The sequence below is a fragment of the Halichoeres trimaculatus genome, unplaced genomic scaffold (assembly GCF_033239565.1).
Source record: "Halichoeres trimaculatus isolate MK-OKI-2021-1 unplaced genomic scaffold, fHalTri1.1 fHalTri1_scaffold_2, whole genome shotgun sequence".
In the NCBI taxonomy this organism is placed as follows: Eukaryota; Metazoa; Chordata; class Actinopteri; order Labriformes; family Labridae; genus Halichoeres; species Halichoeres trimaculatus.
The window spans coordinates 24,392,448-24,413,480 of NW_027437180.1; the positions used below are offsets into that span (position 1 = coordinate 24,392,448).

The 21,033-nt window shown below is 40.1% G+C and overlaps 3 protein-coding genes across 3 annotated transcripts; all 3 read right to left on the reverse strand.

Annotated features, from left to right (window-relative positions):
* Positions 1-236: 236 nt before the first annotated feature.
* Positions 237-12,399, reverse strand: klhl2 (kelch-like family member 2). Its single transcript, XM_074688542.1, has 15 exons — positions 11,948-12,399; positions 7,856-7,975; positions 7,662-7,768; positions 7,444-7,565; positions 5,718-5,880; positions 5,460-5,569; positions 5,142-5,258; positions 4,852-5,001; positions 4,615-4,732; positions 3,753-3,950; positions 3,513-3,614; positions 2,760-2,888; positions 2,502-2,642; positions 2,266-2,409; positions 237-1,563 (listed from the first exon to the last, which is right to left on the reverse strand). Exons 1-15 carry the CDS (start codon positions 12,013-12,015, stop codon positions 1,535-1,537), a joined length of 1,818 nt encoding a protein of 605 aa, XP_074544643.1. The 5' UTR covers positions 12,016-12,399; the 3' UTR covers positions 237-1,534.
* Positions 12,400-14,289: 1,890 nt separating this feature from the next.
* Positions 14,290-16,458, reverse strand: med28 (mediator complex subunit 28). Its single transcript, XM_074698886.1, has 4 exons — positions 16,255-16,458; positions 15,144-15,210; positions 14,938-15,050; positions 14,290-14,752 (listed from the first exon to the last, which is right to left on the reverse strand). The coding sequence occupies exons 1-4, from the start codon at positions 16,411-16,413 to the stop codon at positions 14,549-14,551; spliced, it is 543 nt and encodes a 180-aa protein (XP_074554987.1). The 5' UTR covers positions 16,414-16,458; the 3' UTR covers positions 14,290-14,548.
* Positions 16,459-16,851: 393 nt separating this feature from the next.
* Positions 16,852-20,772, reverse strand: lap3 (leucine aminopeptidase 3). Its single transcript, XM_074688552.1, has 13 exons — positions 20,559-20,772; positions 20,188-20,294; positions 19,918-19,972; positions 19,739-19,844; positions 19,481-19,640; positions 19,193-19,357; positions 18,793-18,951; positions 18,564-18,688; positions 18,296-18,384; positions 18,094-18,196; positions 17,869-17,948; positions 17,673-17,785; positions 16,852-17,252 (listed from the first exon to the last, which is right to left on the reverse strand). Exons 1-13 carry the CDS (start codon positions 20,655-20,657, stop codon positions 17,066-17,068), a joined length of 1,548 nt encoding a protein of 515 aa, XP_074544653.1. The 5' UTR covers positions 20,658-20,772; the 3' UTR covers positions 16,852-17,065.
* Positions 20,773-21,033: the final 261 nt, after the last annotated feature.

Sequence of the window (21,033 nt, forward strand, 5' to 3'; positions counted from 1 at the left end):
GACATTTTTAAATGTATTATTATTGTAGCTTGTTGAAAGAAATAAAAATCAGCACCAATAATTCTATATAAAACTGTATTAAATAAATGTCTGAAATTATCAATAACCCACACAAAACATTTATTCCATTTCAATGTTTTACTGATTTGGCAAAGTTTTAAAAACAGATTATATCATTTCACAGCTTTAAATACAAGAAGCATATTTATTAATGATAATATAAAACAAGTAATGAAACATTTGCAAAGTCATTAGCCTACATGACATTCCTCAATACACTGACAAGAAACAGCGATACCAGTTAATATTATAGCAGACTTTTTTCAATATAGGAGAGGAAAGAGAAAAAGACTGAAGAAAAAGAAAGAAAAGAGCAGGTTTGGTCACTTTCCAGAACAAGAGAGAGAACAGATTAGGAGAGAAGTAAAGAAGAGAGACAGAAATAAAGAGACATATTAAAATTGGCACATTCATAGTACGTCAGGGTTTGCAGTAGATAACAAGGTTGCTACACCAAAAGGAGAAGAGGGAATCGGGGACCATGCAGTGAGTTCAGGCTGTCGTTAGTGATTACAACCACAGCAAGATGGCTGCCGGGTGACAGTAAAGCACTGAGACATCCAACTGTTTTATCTCAAACAGCTTCTCCCTCCCACTGTCACTTTTTTGAGGTGACATGGATGATTCTTCTCCTTAACCAGAGAGGTTTATTCCAGTGAAAGTAGCTTTTCTTTTCTGAAGAAATCAAAAATTTCTGTAACTGCTTTTCACATAGCTGGCTGCTACCAACACAGGGATGTATCAGTACTCACATGGACTTCTTCAATCCAAGAACAGGATCCAGCTGTGCTCTGTCCAACGTACTTGAGGCAACGCACAGGAGAAGAAAAAGAGGGGTGGCAGGGTGTAATGTGACATTCAGGCACACAGTAACACTGTAAAAAGGTCAGAGGTCAGACGGAGTGCATTCATGGGGCGTCAAACCACCAGAGAGGAAGTCAGATGCACACAAACACACATGCTCACATGTGCAAGCAAAGGAGCACCTTTAAATGCAAGCGCACACACACATACATACATACACACTTGATTTGAGACACTTTTCAGGAGGATAAAAACGAAGGAGAAACAAAGAAGTATAGTCCCCAGTGGCCTTTCTCTGCCTTCCTCTCCTCGCTGGTTCATGTTAGCATTACTAAAGTCAAGGTAACTTTGCAGCTACAGTAGCTTCATATCAGTAGTGTTACAGTGACACTTCAGTGGTACAGTCGCTGTGGCAGTCCTGCCAGGAGGGCGTTAAAACACGGGTTCAATCCCCACTCTGTTTGTTGCAGCCTCCTTTCCTGCAGGATAAGTGCAAAAATCTTCATCTTCTTCCTCATAAACAACAACAATCTTGTCATTTTTCTTCATCTTCCTCAGTGCCTGAGCTAATGCTGCCCAACATCGAAGCATTGGCGTCATAGACAGATCCAAGATCAGTATTTAGCGAGGGTATATGCTCTGCTCAGTCAGCAGCAGGTGTGAAGAGCAGTCATAAGGGCTTATCAATCGTAGTCACACCTGTAGGTAGAAGAAAAACAAAGGAAAAAGTTTTAGAATATGTGAAAAAAAACTATTTTTTCCTTTTTGTTTCATTCTGTTATTTATTCATCATTAAAACTGTGAGGCCTGCATTATTTTTTTTTGTTAAATTATCCCCTTTGAATGAATTGATTTATGGCTTCAGGTCATTGGATTTGCAGGAGTCTATTGTATTATCTATTGTATTATTGTACTGTCTATTGTATTATTATCTATTGTATATACAAAATATGATGTATCAAATTCATACCACAGGTTCTTAAATAATCAAGGAAAATATCCATGTGTCAGAAATATTTTAAAACTGTATAAAAATTACAACATGAAAAAATCCACTTCATTTTTCCAGTTTATTTTACCAAATATAGAGTATAGACAAAATCACCTATAATTAACTATTGCAACTAATGTGTTACTGTGCAATGTTGTGTTCAATTTAACAAAGCTTTTTATTAAAATTATGCACACATTTTTATTATAATAAGAATCAAGACGCAAGCTACCCAAATTATCCAACAACTATGATTGGGCTCTAAAGAGGGTAGCTAAAAAATCCAACTATCAAACTACATCCAAGGCTCTTAAACTGCTATTGAAATTTTATTTAACAGCAGTTAAATAAAGACATCACAGTCAGTTTAGAAATAAAGAATCCAAATTGTTTATTTGTCGCCTACACACCTGCATAACTGCGTCCTGTACTCATGCAGCTGGGCAGTAGCGTCCACTTGTCCGAGTTCGGATTGTAAAACTCCACAGAGGCCAAATTGCAGCTGCCATCGTCTCCTCCCACCACATAGAGTACATTATTTACAGCACACACACCTGGAAACATACAAATACATGAATTTAATGAAGAATGATGAACACGTTGCAATAATCATCTTTAAGTCTATCCGCCAGCCAGTCTGCGTTACCTGCATTACGTCGACACATGTTCATGTCAGCTACCTGCCGCCAGCTGTTAGAGGCTGGATCGTAAACTTCACAGCTCTTCCTCACCAGTGGACCGTCGTGACCCCCCACAGCATACAATAAACCTTTTAGCACACCTACACCTAAAGACAACATTGGTACGAGGCAAGGCAAGTGTCACACAGGAGTTTGGATCAGTTGTCCTGATAGATAAATCTGGGGATGTCTTTGGAGTGTTTGAAAATGAAAAACACACTAACCTGCTCCGCTGCGTCTTGTGCCCATTTCTGCAATGTAGCTCCAGGTGTTACTTTTAGGGTTGTAAGCTTCTACTGTACTCAGACATTGCCTGGTTGCACCATCATAACCTCCTACTGCATACAGGATACCTAAAATCATTGAGGAAATGCTTTCATTTCATTGCTCACGAAAAGGGACCGGGAAGACTCAAAAAGATTTAAATAACACGATATGGCAGCCATGCAGAGAAAATCCATTTTGTAGCTCAACTCTTCACAGCACACATCAGTCCGAGTTAGTGTTAGATCAGGGTTAAGGTTAGATCAGGGTTAGGGTTAGGGTCAGTCAGTAAGTGTATCGCTAGTCAATATGTTTCAATGATTTAATGCAAACAGCTACCAATTTTTTTTCTTTCTTATATTTTGTCTTCTACATGCCAATTTCCTATTTTTTTCTGTACTGTATATCTACCTTTTCTCCCTTTTTCCTCTTAACACCCCTTGAATAAACTTCTGTTTTGTAAAAAAAGCTTTTCAATCAAGTCCTCTCTCTGATGACAATAGTCACTTAATGCTGTTTACAGTCACTATAGTACAAAATGGAGGCAAAGAAAACGGTCTGCGTCTCTAAAAACTGTTCTCCAATGCCTGTGATAGCCTCTAAATATAAAAGTATAGGCACTTTGTATTTCCTGTGCTCCTCTTGTTATTATGTCCACCCTCTGTTCCATTTCCAAATGCTGATAGTTAAACTGAAGTAGAAGTTGAACTCACCATTAACAACACCCACTCCTACACTGCTGCGCCTGGTGCTCATGGGTGACACATGGAACCACTCGTCGGTTTTAGCGTTGTAAGCTTCAACTGTCGACAGACCTGCAAACACAGAGAATACACAGGAACATGACTAATTGTTTTCGTTAGTTAATTTAAATTTCTGTTGGTATTTAGCGTTTGCAATCTGATGAAACAACGAACAATAAAAAAACGGACGTCACACAAACATCACTTTACCTGTGCTGCCATCAAACCCGCCCACAGCATACAACAGCCCGTTGAGCACAGCAGCCCCTAGTGTTGACCTGCGGTCCTGCATGCTGCTCACACTTGTCCAGCGATCCATCATGGGGTCGTAACAGTCGACTGTCCGCACGCGAAGGGAACCATTGAAACCCCCGACAGCATACACACAACCACCTACGTACACAACACCTGAAAGACAACATCACAGAAAACATAAATATAAAAAGAGACGTAAAAAACATAAATCAAGAACCACAAAGAATTTTGATTTTGACCTGGTATGATCAGAGTGTTAATGCTAAGGTTTAAAATGTGGTTTCTGCATTATAACAACGAACTGTACCTTCATTATAAATCCACAATGATGTGTGATTCTTTTTTCTCACATTGTTGAGGATAAAAAGCTAATTTTGTCTCAAAAACTCCTTAACTAGGAATGTTAAAAAGCAAGTGTTGCCTAATTGTTTAAACAAAAATTGACCAACCAACTAGTCCAAAGGTAAGATAATGCCCCAAAACACTCAAATTTGAGCACAATTTCTTAAACATGGCTTAAAATGAGATTACAGAGATGGTAAATCACCCCATGTAGGTCTGGAAGTATGGCTACACTAGCATAGCATAGCTTGCACCACCAGCCCACGGTCCTCCTTACAGATTAACGTCAATATATCCTGCTATGCATTGCTGCAGTTAAGTGGTAATAAAACCTGACTAGTGCAACATTAACAGTCTAGAAGTGATTTAAGGGTAAGGTGCTGCTGATTAACTTACAAATAGGACTTAACCTGAACATACCAGGTCTTCAACCGACCTCATGACTCATTTTTTGTATCCATTACGGGCTCCCTACCTGCTCTGCACCTTCTTGTTGGGAGCTCAGCAACCTGGTACCATCTCTGCTCCTCAAAGTCATAACACTCCACACTGCGGATCGCCTTCGGAGCCTGGCCTCCAACCACAACCATCACCTGAGCAGAACATCAACAGCAGACCAGTTTAGAGGAACTTTGATCGGCTATAGTTAAAATGTTGTGAGCTGAGAGAAGTAATTTCTGACTTTTAGAGATTTTTAACTTATCAAGGATACCTTGGGACAGCAGGCTGGGGTCCTCATGCGTGTGCGTGCAGTTTTCATGAGTGCTCTCTGGTCAGCTGGCAGCAGATGATACTTCATGGCCTCGATCAGGTAGTCTTTACAGGCACTGCTGTTTTTAATCAGAGACTCCTCTTCCACCCGCTGATACAACACAACAGTAAGAGTCAGCAGACAGAACAGACAAAGAGCAACAGTATGTTCTGTCATAACAGCTAAGACACATAGGTCCTCATACTCTGTGTTTAGAATATTTGTATTTACATTCACGTCACCCATCATACCTGCACCAGATATTCTCTCGAGAGAAGTGGCAGGCGAACATGTTCCATCAGGTGAGCCAAGTGTTCCTGTCGGACATCTTTATCATGGTTCACCCAGGCTATCACTGCCTCAAAAACCTGCAGAATTCATATAACACATTTTAAGTATAAGAGACACAACAACTGTTCCTCCATGAGCATACTGTGCAGGGTGTGTGTGTGTGTGTGTGTGTGTGTGTGTGTGTGTGTGTGTGTGTGTGTGTGTGTGTGTGTGTGTGTGTGTGTGTGTGTGTGTGTGTGTGTGTGTGTGTGTGTGTGTGTGTGTGTGTGTGTGTGTACCTTCTCCTCTGTGGGGATAGTGAGCTTATCGCTGGCAATCAGGCTGGACACCTGCTCCATTCCCAGGTTAAGGAACTCTTCACTTCCAACCACCTCAGTGAAATGTTGCTCTAAAATGAGAATAAAAACTGATTTTTTTCCAACAAGTTTCATCACTGTTCATCAGATGCTTATTTAAATCTGTCTTATTCACCACCCCATGTCCTCCCAGATTTACACTCGCAACCAAACCTTCAGTGGAGCAACCTACACACAAACCTGCATAGCTGTTAGCCTGGGTGAGGAGCTGAGAGCAGGCGTGCAGGTCAGCAAACGCTCGTATTCCCAGACAGTTGGACGGATGAAGCTGAGAGCTCAAGAACTCACAACAAGCTTTTTTCACCTCGTTCAGCTGGAGCAGGCCCGCCGCAGGAAGCAATGCCTATCAAACACGCACATACATACAGAATATTGGTTGCCTTTAAACAGATTTATTCAATTAAAGTGGTGGCTGGTGTGATGTAGACAAACTATCATTAAGGTGGGCTCAGTCATGGAAAACAACTTGTTTTTAACTGCAACAGTTTCCATGACTGAGAAACTCAACGGCTCCTGTTGATGCTGCTGTAGAAAGGCTTATCTAATAAAACGATTTGGGTGGATTTAAGTACAAGGTCTACCAGGAGGCAGAATTTTATTGCACCTTGGAGATAGGTCAAGTTGTTCTCCCTAGACAAGGCAGGTACTCAAACTAAAGCTGCAAGGTTCAGAACATGAGACCGGGATTTATCAAAGGAATTCAACTCTTGTCATAAAGAGATTCAGATTCAGAGAAATTTGAACTACTTTCTGTATGTTTTACAATCCACCTGTAACTAAACAATATAATTAGGTGATTGTGGGCCTGCTTTACCCATAAAATTCTCTCTTTTGTTTTTTTTTCCCCCAGTACTTTAGATCAACTAACAGTGGTCTAAATGCAGAGAGAAGTTTATTGCTTCTAGACAATTAATAGTACTATCAAAAGGTGAAGTCAGGGTGTTTTGGAAGTGTCTAATTTTTATTATTTTTAAGAGAAATTCAAGTTGGTCTTGATAAAAAGAAAACATTCAGAAAAACGTCAAATTGAGTTGTATTCCTATTACACAGCTTAACTAAATGTAACAGTATTACATTACAAGGATGACTAACGTTTCCATAGGCTATAGCTAGCATCATACCTGTTTTACGTTGCTTTGATTACATTATGAGGGGTTATAAGCCAGTTTAGGCAATCACAGCCTACAGGCATCTGTATCTCCAGATCAAAAAATTGCCAAACAGCACTGCACTGCAAAATAACATCTGTTGAATGTGCTTTTTCACATCTGGTTGTATAGCCCATAGGACTATGGCAGCAATTTACAGGAGCTATAGACCGGGCTTTTAGAGGGTAACTGTGCTAAAGCTGAAACAACATATGACCTGCATTTAAGGTAGACAATAACAAAAATATTCCGATTTAGTTTAACTGACTTGTAAATCTGTTGACATTTGATTGTCTTGTTGGCTAAACACGCTCTATTATATAGCACTTCAGGGTAATACACAGCTGCAGGCTTTAAAAACCAAATGTTATTCAGGGAATAAACAATTCTTTCTTGTGTTTATTTTTTTTGTTTTCTAAAATATGCTTCAAAGGGGGTTGACATGGAGCTGGATTAGGCTGGATAACATTTTAATCTGTTCCACAAATGAAAACATTATCCAATTTAATCCCTAAACCCCCTGACTCAAATTGTGTCTGTGTATGCATAAAACCATTCATAGATAAAGAATAGCCTTTATATAGCCAGATTAACACCAGTGCAACTGACTATGTTATTAAAGCACGCAGAAACACAGCAGACATTAAGACCTTGAATTGTAGTGTTTAGATATCAGAGTCAAAAAAGTGAAAGCAGAGTGAAATGCAGTGAGGGAGGACTAGATGTCATATGTTTTTATGCCAGTAAATTTAGTTCACCTGCACGTTTTCCTCCGTGACCTGTATCTCTGCTGTGTAAATGTAGTCCACCAGCAGACCCAATGTCCAGCCATCCATCTCCTTTATCCTCACTCGCTTTGCCCGGCTCTCTGCCATCTCACCTGTTAGTTAACACATGTGTATAAGACATCTAATACAGCACAAGGCACATCATACTGGCAAGGAATAATAAAACATGTAAAGAAAACACTTCTTACCTGTGAACATAGCATGGAAATAAGGGCTTCCTGCAGCTAGTACCACCCTATGAGCAGAAATCTCTACGTCCTCTGCTACTATGGTCACGTCACACAACAAGCTCTGGCTGCACATAAGAAAAAAAAATGTTACAGAGAAATGTACAACAGCAGAGGAATAATTCGAAGATTTTGGTGGCCGAAGAGTGCATCACCTGCGCAGCTCATTCATGACTTTGAACGCCTTCCTCATGTGCCTTGGATTGAGAGTGACAGGACCCTGCCTTTCCACTCCATCTTCTTTGTCTAGAGTGTGTGGACAGAGTCTGGTACACCTGAGAGGGAAAGAACAAGAACATGTACATGGTGTCCCTGTGTATGAATAGATCAGCACTTTAACTGTGTGACAAATGCTCATTTTTCATCAAAGATACTCCTTTAAAAAAAATTAGAACAAGAGACTCTGTTGAAATCATCATCTATTCTAAGAGACTGTTTGTCATCTGTTAAATTCCTGGACAGATGGGTGTGTTTCCAAAAGCAGAGTTGTTTTAACTGTTGGCAATTAGCATATGCTGTTACTATTTATGTCTTCAGTTGGATTCCCTTTGTGCACTGATCTAAAAGATTTAAAAGTAGTTAAAGGGACAGTTCAGTTCTTTTGAATTGGGGTTGTATGAGGTATTTGTCAAAGATATGGGTTTCAGTCAGTAGTGACAGAAACATGTTTTCTGAAAAAACAAAGTACTGTACAGCACTAATATTTTCCATAGTTGGCTAAACTACATCACAACTGACCCCATCTGTAGTGGTTGATGGTTCATCTTCTATTTAATTTCTCATGTTGCTTTCTCAACAAAGGGTGACCAGCATCCCCTGTGGTTGGTGTAGTACATTTACTGTCAATAAGTGGCAAGTGCCCCATACAACCTCACCTCAAAAACTCAAACCATCCCTTAACCATCCCAAATCAAGACAATTATTTCATTCAAGTTTTATTTTTTAGGTTTAGGTTTCATTCGTCAAAATTTAACACCTTATTTTCTTGCCTCCATTCCAGGACAATAAAGTTTTTTTTCTCATTTTGCAGAGCTATTATCACAGGCAAAAAAGGTGCTAAATCCAAAGGGATGAATGTTTTCTTATAATTTTGGGGTGCCAATTGATTAATATTGACTGACTCTTCATCTGTTGTGTCCACTTGGCTGTCAATCAAACTAGGTTTTGCATTATGTATAACTTTGGCTTAAATGTTTGTCATTTTTATCTAATATTATGACAACTGGGGGGGGGGGGGGGGGGGGGGGGGTTAAACTCAATATTTCCTTTCACTCCTGAGTTTCCCTACAAAACAAAAGCAACCCCCTCACATCTTTTATTAAACAAGAGGGAAAAAAGCATATATTTAAATGAAAAGCTAAAGATTCCATATTTATATTCGTCATTTGTTTATGTGTATAATTCAGCACAATAGCAAGTATGACTATATTGACTGACTATTGAAGAGTCGCTTCACTCTCATTTGAAAATGTGTGAGCCTTTTTGCGTTTACCTTTTCATATCGAGCCAGGAGGTTTGGCTTCATTATCCAACATTTGGAGACAAAGCTGTGCTTCCATCACAATAAAAGACTTTCTACAAAATAGTCCCCATGACAACTATTGACAGCTTATTGTGTGAACTATTCAGAGCATTACTGTCATTGATTGTGGCGAGAGATGTTGCGAGCACCCGTGAAATACACATTTATGGTCTCTGCTTTTAACTGTAGGACTAAGTTAAGTATTGTACCACAACATTGTAATCAAGTTTTTATAACAGCTCTATATCATACTCTCTAAAGTATTCCAACTGTGTACTGGAACAACAAAGCCTTTTCCAAACTTAAATGTGGACCTGTTATTTTTGAGGATATTTTGTCAAAAAACACTTTTCATAGTGAAATATAATACATAGAATGTGAGCTCAATATGAAACCTAAGATATGGTATTAAGATGAGCTTCTTAAAGACAAACACTTTCCAAAACTAACCACAAATTCTACTAATAATGCAGCACTGGCAGTTTGTTAAGTGTTTCAGCTCCTAAACAAATAAGTTGTTATCAAATTACCTGGGCTAATTGACACACAGTGAAGCCTGGGATTTTGGGACCCCTGAGAGCCAAGATGATAGATTGGCTTTGACTCAATCAAGTGAAATGTGGCTAGGACAGGACGATTAATCAAGTTTAATTTCAGTTTCTGCTCAACTGCCATAGGTGAAGCAAAAGGAAAGATAGAGATCAAAAAGACAACAACAAGCTCTGATTTTATCTTTTGTTAGACATCCTCAGAGTTGGGACACTATGTCAAATGACAATAAAACAAAAATTGATAGTCTCTAAACAGCTCAAATTACAAACTGATTAAAAATTAAGGGAAAAAAAATACTGTACCTTAAAATGTTATTGTATGGATATACGTATCTTAAATTTTAGTGCCACAAATTTCAGAACAGTCAAGGGAGGAATATGTTTACTTTGTGTATCACTTCTTCTTATAATAATACTCTGCAAACATTTAGACACTGAGGAGACCAGTTTCTGGAGTTTTGGAATTGAAATGATGTCCTGGTCTTGTCTGATAGAAGATTTCACCCACTTAACAATTCAGGGTCTCCTTTTTGCATTTTATGTGTGTATGCTGTTATAATATGTGCACAATGTGTTTTGGGATTGTCTTGCTAAAACGTGTAAGAGCATCTCTAAAAAAGCCACTCTCCACTTCAGAACAGAGGACATGGTGACCACGATTCACAAATAAGTCATATTTTGATTTTTCCCATCACAGGATAGTACTTTGCTTTGCCTCAGCCCACTTTAAAGTGTCCCATTCCTGAAGAGGTTGCTGGTGTTTCTGGAGCATATAAAAAGACAGTGGATTAGTGGATGTAACCACAAACTGTGTTCACAGACATGGTGATTTTGAGCCCATGCAGTGATTTTCACAACAGGCCTGTCTGTTAATCCAGTGCAACCTGAAGGCCTGAATATCACAGCTATCTCTGAATTTCAAAGTTGTATTTTGTAGTTTAGAATTCTGTCGAATTTTACAACAAGGAACATTTTTCTGACATTGATCATTTGATCATGTCATCTCACAACACCGGGTTGAACCATCTTTACTTTGGTGTGGCACGCCTCTGAGGAATGCAATGTGACTAACCTGTTGGAATAATAAGAATTGTTTCTCGATAAGATTTTATAGCATTAGACAAGTTTTTCAGGATTTTATTGTCCTTGTCCATACTTTTTTTTTTAAATGGCTGGCATCAAATTTTTTAAAAAGCGTGAGTTTTCCATTAAACTATAGTATTTATCTCTTTCAACATTTCATAGGTTTTGTTTACACATAAGTTTAGTGTTTGTATATGATTTGCAAACCATCAAGATCTCTCGCAAGTCACTTTTTTTGCTGCATCACATCTTTTTTGGAATTGGGGTCATGTAAATGTATTTTTGTCTCATTCAGGTGAGCTTTCTCGCCCAAACTCCCATGATCACTCTTGGCCTGGCTGTGGCATGTTTGGTTTAGCCTAGATGGCAGGTACACTGTGCAAAGTGCTGGGGCAACAGTGACTTGTGACCAAATAAATGTGATAAATTTTGCATTTCTTGACATGATCTCTAGAACAAACACTGGAACAATTTAAGAAGTTTTAAGCACTGTAGCTAGGGTATGGGATATAAAAGTTTTGTTTGGGGTTTTGTATGTAAAGTCCCTTATTAAGACACAAACTAGAGCTGTTATACAAATGTATGTGAATTTAAATGCCAAAGTACAAATCAGAAGATGATCTCAAAGAGTAAAGCAGGTTAAGAGAGCCTAAATGTATTTACTTAAGCTAAACACACACAAACGGCGTCTTCCTCGCATGTTTAATCTTCAGACTGTCGATAATTATTCTGTCCACAACATCACATGATCCCTGTTTTCTGTCACAAACACACCCACACACACACATGGCTAATATAGCAGTTAACACATACAGTACAGCAGATGTATCCCCTTTGCTATCAACACAACACACCCCCGTTATGCCAACGACAGCATTAAAGGCTACAACAGCCAGGTTCAGATTCCCCCACACCTCCACCTCCTGCTGCAGCGGGCAAGCTCGCTGTCTGTCCCCGGGTATCAGCCCACGGATCCCCGATCAGTGAGCAGCCACACCGGCTGGCCGCTGTCTCTGTCAATGCGGCACCATCAGTCAAAGCAGCCAGTGGGAAACGTCAACACACATACACACAAAGAGACACACACTTACAGCGGATGACTGTCCATGATTCCGGTGTTTTTCAGAGGCTGAAAACTTGGCCCAGCGGCATGCACCATTCCATATCCACAAAGTCGTCTTTAAAGGATTAAATTTATGCGGCGATCATTTGTCCAGAGGCGGGGAGACGGCAGCCCCATTAAATCAGGCTGCTTCATAGAAAAACACAGCCAGACTGCGGTGACACTCAACAAACACGTTGCGACTCAACCCGGCTGTTTTACCACTGTGCACTGTTTTTGTACACCCACAAAATAACACGCGTGGAATGAGTCAAACGGAGCGTCAACAGGGGTTTGTGTTGAATTTCCTTTCCCCCTCGTCCCTCCTGGGTGTATCTGGGTGCGAGAGGCGGACGGATGAGGGTACCTGTTATTTTCCAATCGCTGATTAAAACGCACAAACAAGAATGTGTCGGTAAAGATGGTTCCCCGAGCAGCCAAGGAGGGCCACAAGAAAGCGATGACTCCCTCTAGCTGTGGAAGACTGCCCGCTCAAATTCAGACAACGATGATTAAAATACACAAACCCATTTTTAATCCCCTTTTAAGTAACATGATGTCCAGTGTGCCACGTGACTCGTTTTTATACTTCATACAGAAATGCACCTTTGTAAAACACAAATGTATACAACAAATATAAAATAAATATGGCCTCCCTTGTGTTGAAAATTAATTATCTATTACCAAATCCAATAACCCACAATCTAAGTTTGAGGATATGTTGCCAATTAGTTTAGTAAATACAATAAAAATGCAGATCCCAGGACCAAACTAAAACTGAAGTTGAAATTACATCTTCAACACTCTAACAGAGAACATGCTGTTTTTGTTTACTTTATGAGTACAAATTTATTACGGTAGTTTTTTACATTGTGTCTCAAAATACAATTAAATTATTTCATTTTACTGACTCACTGTCTGATGGATTTAACTAGTCATGAGTGAGACTACTTTTTTGCACAATGCCTATTTTCATTATCGTCCTTATCTTTAAAGCTGATATACAATGGAGTAAGCTAATCAAGGACTTGGTTGATGTAAATGACATTGCAGAACCCTGTGCAGCACAACAATTTTCTTCTTATAGAAACTTACTTTCATACATATCCCAATGCATTTTCAGGCCACTATGAGTCAAGGATTCAACAGGAGGATGCATAAATGTACCAATTTAAATACAGCTAACTCAGTCTAGCTGTCATGTGCTCGGCCACTTAACTTTTAAAAACAAGAAGACATGAGTCCATTTGGAGCTCTGCAAATATAAAAATAAACCCACAGCTCCCCCCTTTTCTCATGCCAAGACCACAGTCTCCTGCGCCACAAAAAGCTTTGTCCCCAGAGCCCATCTGTGAAGATCTGAGTCTGGCTGTACTGTCAGTGGACTGTCGATAGCTGTGAAGCTGAGGAGAACAAGTCTGTTCGAGTGTTAACACAGTGAATGTATTAGTGACAACAGACTGCAGTGGGCTCAGTCAGCACAAGTCATGTCTCTGTCATGACAAAATACTGAAGTGACTGGAAGTTAAAACTGTCAAAATGCATCACAGCTGTTTTGTAGGTGTAACAACAACCTACCCAGTTGATACAGGAATGCTGCGGTCACCAAAGAAAGACATCAAGAAAAAGAATGGATGAAATCTAAGCAGTTTAAGTCCAAAGACCAGACACAGCCAAGCAGAAAACAGGACACCAGTACTTCTCTGCACCTGCCTGACCTCTCTAAACTACCCCTTGGTCTTTTTCTTTACTTAAATATCAAAATGAAAGCAGCTGGACGATCAGTTTGTTTGCCCTTCAGCTTCGGTGCAAAACAATATATTGGATCCATTTTACATGCCACATGTCTTACATTTCCAATACTTTCTGGCACTAAAATTAGATTTTAATTGGGGATAAAATAAATAAATAAAATAACTGTGTTGACTTGTCACTGTTTCAGGGACAAGCTGAAAGATCTGGCAAAATGTCCCTCTCTTAATAAATCTGGGAACCAGTTTTCCTTGCTAAATCATTAGTATAGCAGAATCCCCCTTCCAGATGGATCAACTTCTACTTAACAGATTTACCATTCATATGAATTATGTATTTTTTAACACAATACCTTAAGTTTTTCATCTTCTGCACAAAATACCCCCTGTTTTATTAGTTCAAACTAAAATAAAACATGTTGAAAGGTTTGGAATTTTCTTTGCGGTGGATAAACTACTTTAAATCTTAAACTGGTGGATTATTCCTTTAAAGCCTAGAGAACTGGACTCATGTTGAATAAAAAGGTCATAAAATGTGTTTATGGACTATGGACATAAGCTTCAGGAAATATTCAAAATGTTCACAAATTTCATTTTAATTTTTCAGTAAAAAAAGTCCTGAAACAGCAATATTTACATAATTCGAAAACAGTGAAATAAAGTTAACATAAAACTAACAATGTCAGAGTTTTCCCACAACTACTCCAAAGGTTTACAAAATGCAGTGTAACCGAATAGGCATATTACACCCATGTGTAGTAAACATTTCATCCACACACAGCAACAATGGGACCATTTTTCCTAAAACTGAAGACTGGCCTAAGAGTATCATGGATGTTTTAGTTTGGTTTTAAAGGGGCAGGAGGCAGACTTGCAGAGGCTTGCTCCAGAAAAGCCAGTGGTCCAGGAGGAGGAAGGTCTGAGGGCTTGCGGTGCTGAACACTCACATCCTCAAGAACTTGTTGCCAATGGTGCAGTTTGGTCAAGTGTTTCTGAACCAGCAGTTCTTTCCTCTGTAGCTCATTACGCAACTCTGACACGTCCTGAAGTGAGAGAGGACAAATGTACGTGTGAGGAAAAATGGCAAGGAAAAGTGATTGAGAACCAGGTTTCTTTGAAAGTTTCAAGTATACAAAAGACTCAGCAACAGATGTGAAAACTTTTTGGAAAGGTGGAAGACCCAGTTCAAAACTGTCATAAGGGGAAAGAAATTTGGATGAATGTTTACCTCCTTCACCACCTGCTCTGGTTTCTGCACTGATAACTGAAGCCGTTTCTGCAGGAAGAAGCACTCAGTCTGTCGAGCCACATCAAGGAACTTCTGTATGCACTGATCAACACCTGCAAACAACTCGACACGTCAATACATTTCAAACAGTACAAGATCAACATAAACCACCCTGAATTGACAGAAACATAATTTTGGCCACTTACCTGTTCGAATCTCCTCCTGGTCAGTACCATTGACATAGTCTTGACTTACCAAGGAAGCAAAACATGCCTGTTGAAGAGATACAGAGAACAAAATCAATACATTGAAATGGCTGCTTCTCTGGTAAAATAAAAAAATAATGCTTTAACGGAGCTGGAGAGGTTCTTCAGAGTTCAAATACTGGACTCAAGGACTGGGTGTATTGAACACTGTTCTGCAAAAAGTAACTAAGAAGAGAAAGATCTTCAATGACAGATTTAAGTATGTGGGATATTTTCCCCCCTAAGGTTTGTTACACTTAGTTATGAACTTAGTTGTCGACCTGGTCCAGGAGAGTTGCTTACATACATTTACCTTTAGGAAAGAGTAAATATTAAACAGCATAGACTGTGTTTGAAAAACTACAAACCACTTGCAATTTTTGTTAGACAGTGCCTCTAAAAAGTGTATGTCAACGTTCAGAAAATATGGTGTGTTAAGCCAAAAAAGTCAATGTTTAATTTCTGCATGGATTTGGTCATTCAACAACAAGCTGGCTAGCACAGCTACAGCTGGCCACAAACTCTAAATAATAATGCCAGGCTCGGGCTTCATATCTCTTCACCTAGACAGTGTTATTTAGGATGCAAGCATTTTTGAAATAGATTTCTTTTTCAACATGAAGGTATGATAGTACCTTCATGTACCTTCCTATGCTGGAAAGTAAAAAAAAATACTGCTGCTAAGTGTAGCATGTTCAGAAGCTGAGAGTGAAAATCTACCGGGTATCATTCCAGCCTCACAATATATGCACATGTACAACTGAACCGTAATACTATAGTTTTCAGTGAGTTATTCAACCATGTCACGGTTTGATTAAAACATGTATTTAGGAGTAATACGTTAACGTTAACACGTTAAGTTATCAGGTTAGTAGCTGTTGTTTTGATTTCTGCCAGGACGTTTTAGACTCAGAATTTTCATTGTAAGAATATCGTTCATAGAGGCTAATAATAACTTAAACTGTGTAGTGTTCTGTCGTTAAATAAAAGAGACTTTAGGAGTCTAGAGATTGATCGATGGACCCTCATATAGCTAGCACGTCCAGCTAACGGTAATCCAGGTGCCTCGTACCTCAAAAGAGGCCTCCAGCTCATCAACCAGCGTGTTATTTCCTTGGGCTCTCGTTGCAGTAACGGGGAAGCCCGGCTGGCCCGGTCCACCTGGACCCCCAACGGGATGCCCACCGGGTGGCTGTTGACCGGAGAACATACCGCTCATGGAAGACGCCATCTTGATCTGTTGTTTTCAGTCTAACCCGTTTGCACATGCGCAGATGCATACGTGCGTCTTTGGCTTCGGTTGTTGTAGTTTTTTTTTAAGTTTCAAGACTTTCACATCAATTTTCAATTTTCTTTTAAGGGAAAACGCTAAACAGATGGCGTATGGAGTATTTGTATTTTCCTGAGTTGTTTTTTTATCTTCAGTGACTACAATAGTTGTACTGCATGTCAAGCCTTGCAGCCCAAGGTCAGTACTCAATCCCATTAATGCTTTTGTAAATGAATGGGAGCAAATCCCTTTTGGCAGGTTCCAAAATCTGATGTAAGCTTTCTCAGAGAAGAAGTAGATGCTTTTGGAATAAAGTGTTCCCACTCATATAAGGGGTATTTATTGAGTGTCTTTCTACATCTGGCAGCAGAGCCACAGAAAAAATTAAAGTGTACCACATAGTTTTAAAATATCAAAGTTTATTAAAACATATAAACAAGACACTTTCACACAACTGAAATTACTTTCAATTCTAATTTTGAATTTATTCCAGACCTTTCAGAGCTCTTCCATGATAAAGACATTTTTTCCTTAAACTATACTTCTGTATACATATAAACTTGGCCACTGTTGATGGATCACACTTTAAGAATCATGTGCAATCATGTATTATTCAGTCTGTGTGGGACAGTCCAGCAGCAAACTCCACCAGCGTACGTGTCGGTCTTCCTGACATGCCCTTCCTCAGATAGGGAACTTCATCTTTGTTACTCATTACACCAGCAATGTCCAGGTGGGCCCAGTGTGGAGCTGTGACAAACTCTTTAAGAAATGCAGCTGCTGTGCATGCACCACCAGAACTGTGGAAATATAAGTTGGACACAACAGTGAGGTTCAGTTAAAGGAAGCAATGATCATACATCTGGGTACTGTCCTTCATATTCTTCTAATGTGTTATTGTTATTAGGCCAACACAATCCTGTTTATTATCATTTAGTAAGGTTAGTTCTCTTCAAGCAAAATGTAGGGTCATATTAGGAGACAACATGGTTCCACAAAGACGAGAACATTAGAAAATGAGAAAAAAGACACAACACAGTAGTACAGCTGATAGCATCACAATTGGACTAATGCACAATTGCACCCTAAAAACCTGCAACTGAGCCAACTAACGAGAAGCCTTAACTTTCACAGGTGAAGGATGAAAGACTTGTTGCTCAGTTTCATATAGCTCTCGGTGTCGGGAAAAACAGTCACCCAGGGTGTAGAAGGTTACTTACCGGCTGTACTTGCCGATGTTGTTGAGGTCAGCCAGCTGGCTGTCAGTCACCTGTCTGGTGTAATGCTGGAAGAGAGGCATCCGCCACACTCTGTCACCTGTCACCACACTCGCCTTCAGACAGACACAGACACATCATTAGTCAACAAAGAAGCTGACAGAGTGAGATGCTGTGAGTGTTTTTACTGCACACACACCTTGTGCAGCTGCTCCCAGAGCCAGTCAGAGTTAGAAAACACTCCAGTTGCTGCTGAGCCGAGAGCCACATCCATGGCACCTAGGAGGCAAGGAAAACTTCTTTGTAACTTTAAAAAAAATTGTATTTGCTAATTTCTGTTTTCGCTGAGAATATATAGTTTTATCTTTGTACTTCAGTTGGTTCATAACATTACATGTTCATTTCGCAAGTATGAAAATTCAACCTGTTAGTGTAGCAACATTGACAATGGCTCTGGGGTTGAAGGTGTGTGCATAACACAGAGCATCAGCAAGAATGAGTCTGCCCTCTGCATCTGTATTATCAACCTGTACAAAAAAACAACAACAAAAGTACTCAGTTGAAGTTACACAATTAAAAGGACACTCACATACTTCACCCAGGAACAGTCTAAACTGTTCACTCACCTGGATTGTTTTTCCATTTTTGGCTCGGACAACATCACCTGGTTTAGTCGCTTTTCCACTGGGCATGTTCTCACACAACGGAGCCAGGCCTGGATCATTGAAACGTGAGGAAAACAGGAGAAATATGTTTTCAATCATACATCACAGCAGGGTTTTCTAACAACTAGCTATGAAAACATGTTCTTTTTAATAAAATCAGCATATTTTTGAAAGAACTTTCTTTTTTTTATCAACAAGAGAAACATTTTGATGGAGGTTCAGCACTCACCAATAATGTTGACAGGCAGTTTCAGGGCTGCAGCTGTGACAATGGAGGAACATACAGTGGCAGCTCCACCCATATCAGCTCTCATTGCATCCATAGAGGCAGACGGCTTCAGGGAGATACCACCACTGCAAACAAGCAGATGGAGAAATATCATGTAAGAGGTATTCATTGGTTGGTTGACTCAAGATACCTGGGTGACAGTAGAGTGTTGTTGTTTTTCACACCTTACCTGTCAAAGGTGATGCCCTTCCCCACAAGGAGCAGCGGAGCTTGCTTGCTGTCAGGAGAACCATTGTAATGCAGCTCCAGGAAGACAGGGGGCTCTTCTGAGCCTCTAGACACGCTGAGAAATGCTCCCATCTGTTGCTCCTCAATCCAACTCTGAGTTCTACATTAACAAATCTATAATTAGACAAAAACTCTTTGCTTACCTCTGTCTGCTCTACACAGCGCAGGAGGATAGTGTTTAACTACATCTTGTGCCAAGCAACAGGGCAGTCAGGATCCAATTAGCTGATAAAAACACGTCTATAGTATTCTTACGACTGTGGCTGCCTGTTGATTTAGAAAAAAAACCCTCTACTGTTCAAGGGCTGTGGTCAGGATTCTGGCCGGAGATATGAACACACCTCTTATTTATTGTGACTTTTTCACCATGTGGTGAGAGTTTCTCCTCAACAGTGTTGGCAAAAGCAGTAGGAGTGATGTGATTGGCTGGAGCCTCCATGAGCAGCCGTGCCAGGTTCTGTCCTTCTGCATACATGACTCCTCTCTCCCAACCAACAGAGTCGACACTAAGAACACACATAAAAAAATAATTCTAGCATTTAGCTTCAATATTTTAGTCATAATCCAAGAGTTAAACATCTGTGAAATTGAGTTTATCTCAGTTTTTTACAGCAGCCATGCCAGTGTACCTTCCATGAAGCTGGGTGGTCACTTTGGTCTTCTTCTTTGATTTGAGTTGGTCATAATGAAACAAACCCAGAACTGCACCTTCTGCTGCCGACTGCGCATCCCCACAGCTGTCCACTTCCACATGGTTCAACTCCAGATCCTGAAGTAACTGGCATCCAGCTGAAAACACACATAGAAAACACACAACAATCAGACAAAACAAATCACTGGGATTCTCTTTACAGCATAAAGTGTAGCAAGCAGAGTCACTGACCTACCTGACACTGCCTGTCTGATGTTCTCTTTGCCGATGTCCCAGTTCTCTGCACCACACACACCTGCATTGTTCTTACCCAGCCCAACTACTGCCACACAGGGAAAGTCCTGAGGAAAACAAAGATGTTATAACTCTGAAGTTGCTGAAAGACACTTTTTTTTAAATTTCACTCTTTGTTACCTTGTGGAGCCCATAAAATACTCTGCTTTTGCCTTTCTTGAGTGCTGGTCCAGAGCTGAAGAGAACAAAATAGAAACAGTTAGATGCACTGAGCACCACAGATGAATACAAAATGCAGAGCCAGACTTAATATTGGATGACCATGGGCATGTAATACAGTCAATAACTGTAGATGAGAGGTGTGAAATTGTTGTAAGAGCTATGGCCAGGAGCGCTTATATATTTTGTCTTACAAACATTTAAAGACAACTCCTAAAAGTCAACACTCACATTTTCAGCAGCTCAGAGAGTTTTCCAGACAGACTTTGGTCAAAACCAGCTGCTGCTTCTGTCAGATCAACACCACCCTCCTTCTCAAACACTCCCAGCACCAGACCCTGCACGCGCGCGCGCGCACACACACACACACACACACACACACACACACACACACACACACACACACACACACACACACACACACACACACACACACACAGCGAGGGTAAATGACCTATATAAACACCATGCACTGACTGTACTGTGAACAAAGAATCTAAAACACCCGAGAGTTGAAAATCCAAGTCAAGAGGCGTAAAAGTCCTGTGACGTAACCAATGTTTGTTTGAGCTCGTTTAACTGGTCTGCTTTAGCGAACTTACTTTTCTCTCGCTCAGGTGAGTCTGTGAGGCAGAAAACGACCTGCGGTGGTTCGTCCGCACCGCCGTCTGCGCTGCCCTTCTCAGAAGAAGCATTGTCATATGTGCTTCATATGACAACAAACAGTAACAGAGTATAGAAGCACCGATTTAGAGGTCGCGTGCATGTGCAAAATGAAGCGGAGCCTCTGTGTCGCGTGCAACACACGTCACAAACAAATGACACTGAACATTGTCGCCATCTGGCGGCAGGACTGTAAACCTTAGGAAGACAGGTGAGGTGTTGGTACTCCACTTTTCCTCACATAACAGCAGTGTTTACAGTGGCGGATTCAGCTATTTGGGGGCCCAGGGTGAACACAGGCGTGTTCTCTATGTTTTCCAATACCGTCTGCTTGTAAATCTACACCCCTCTTGATTTTTAGAAAAAAAAAATTGTCCTCCATCTGAACTGGTCTCTGCGCTATTGAACAGTACT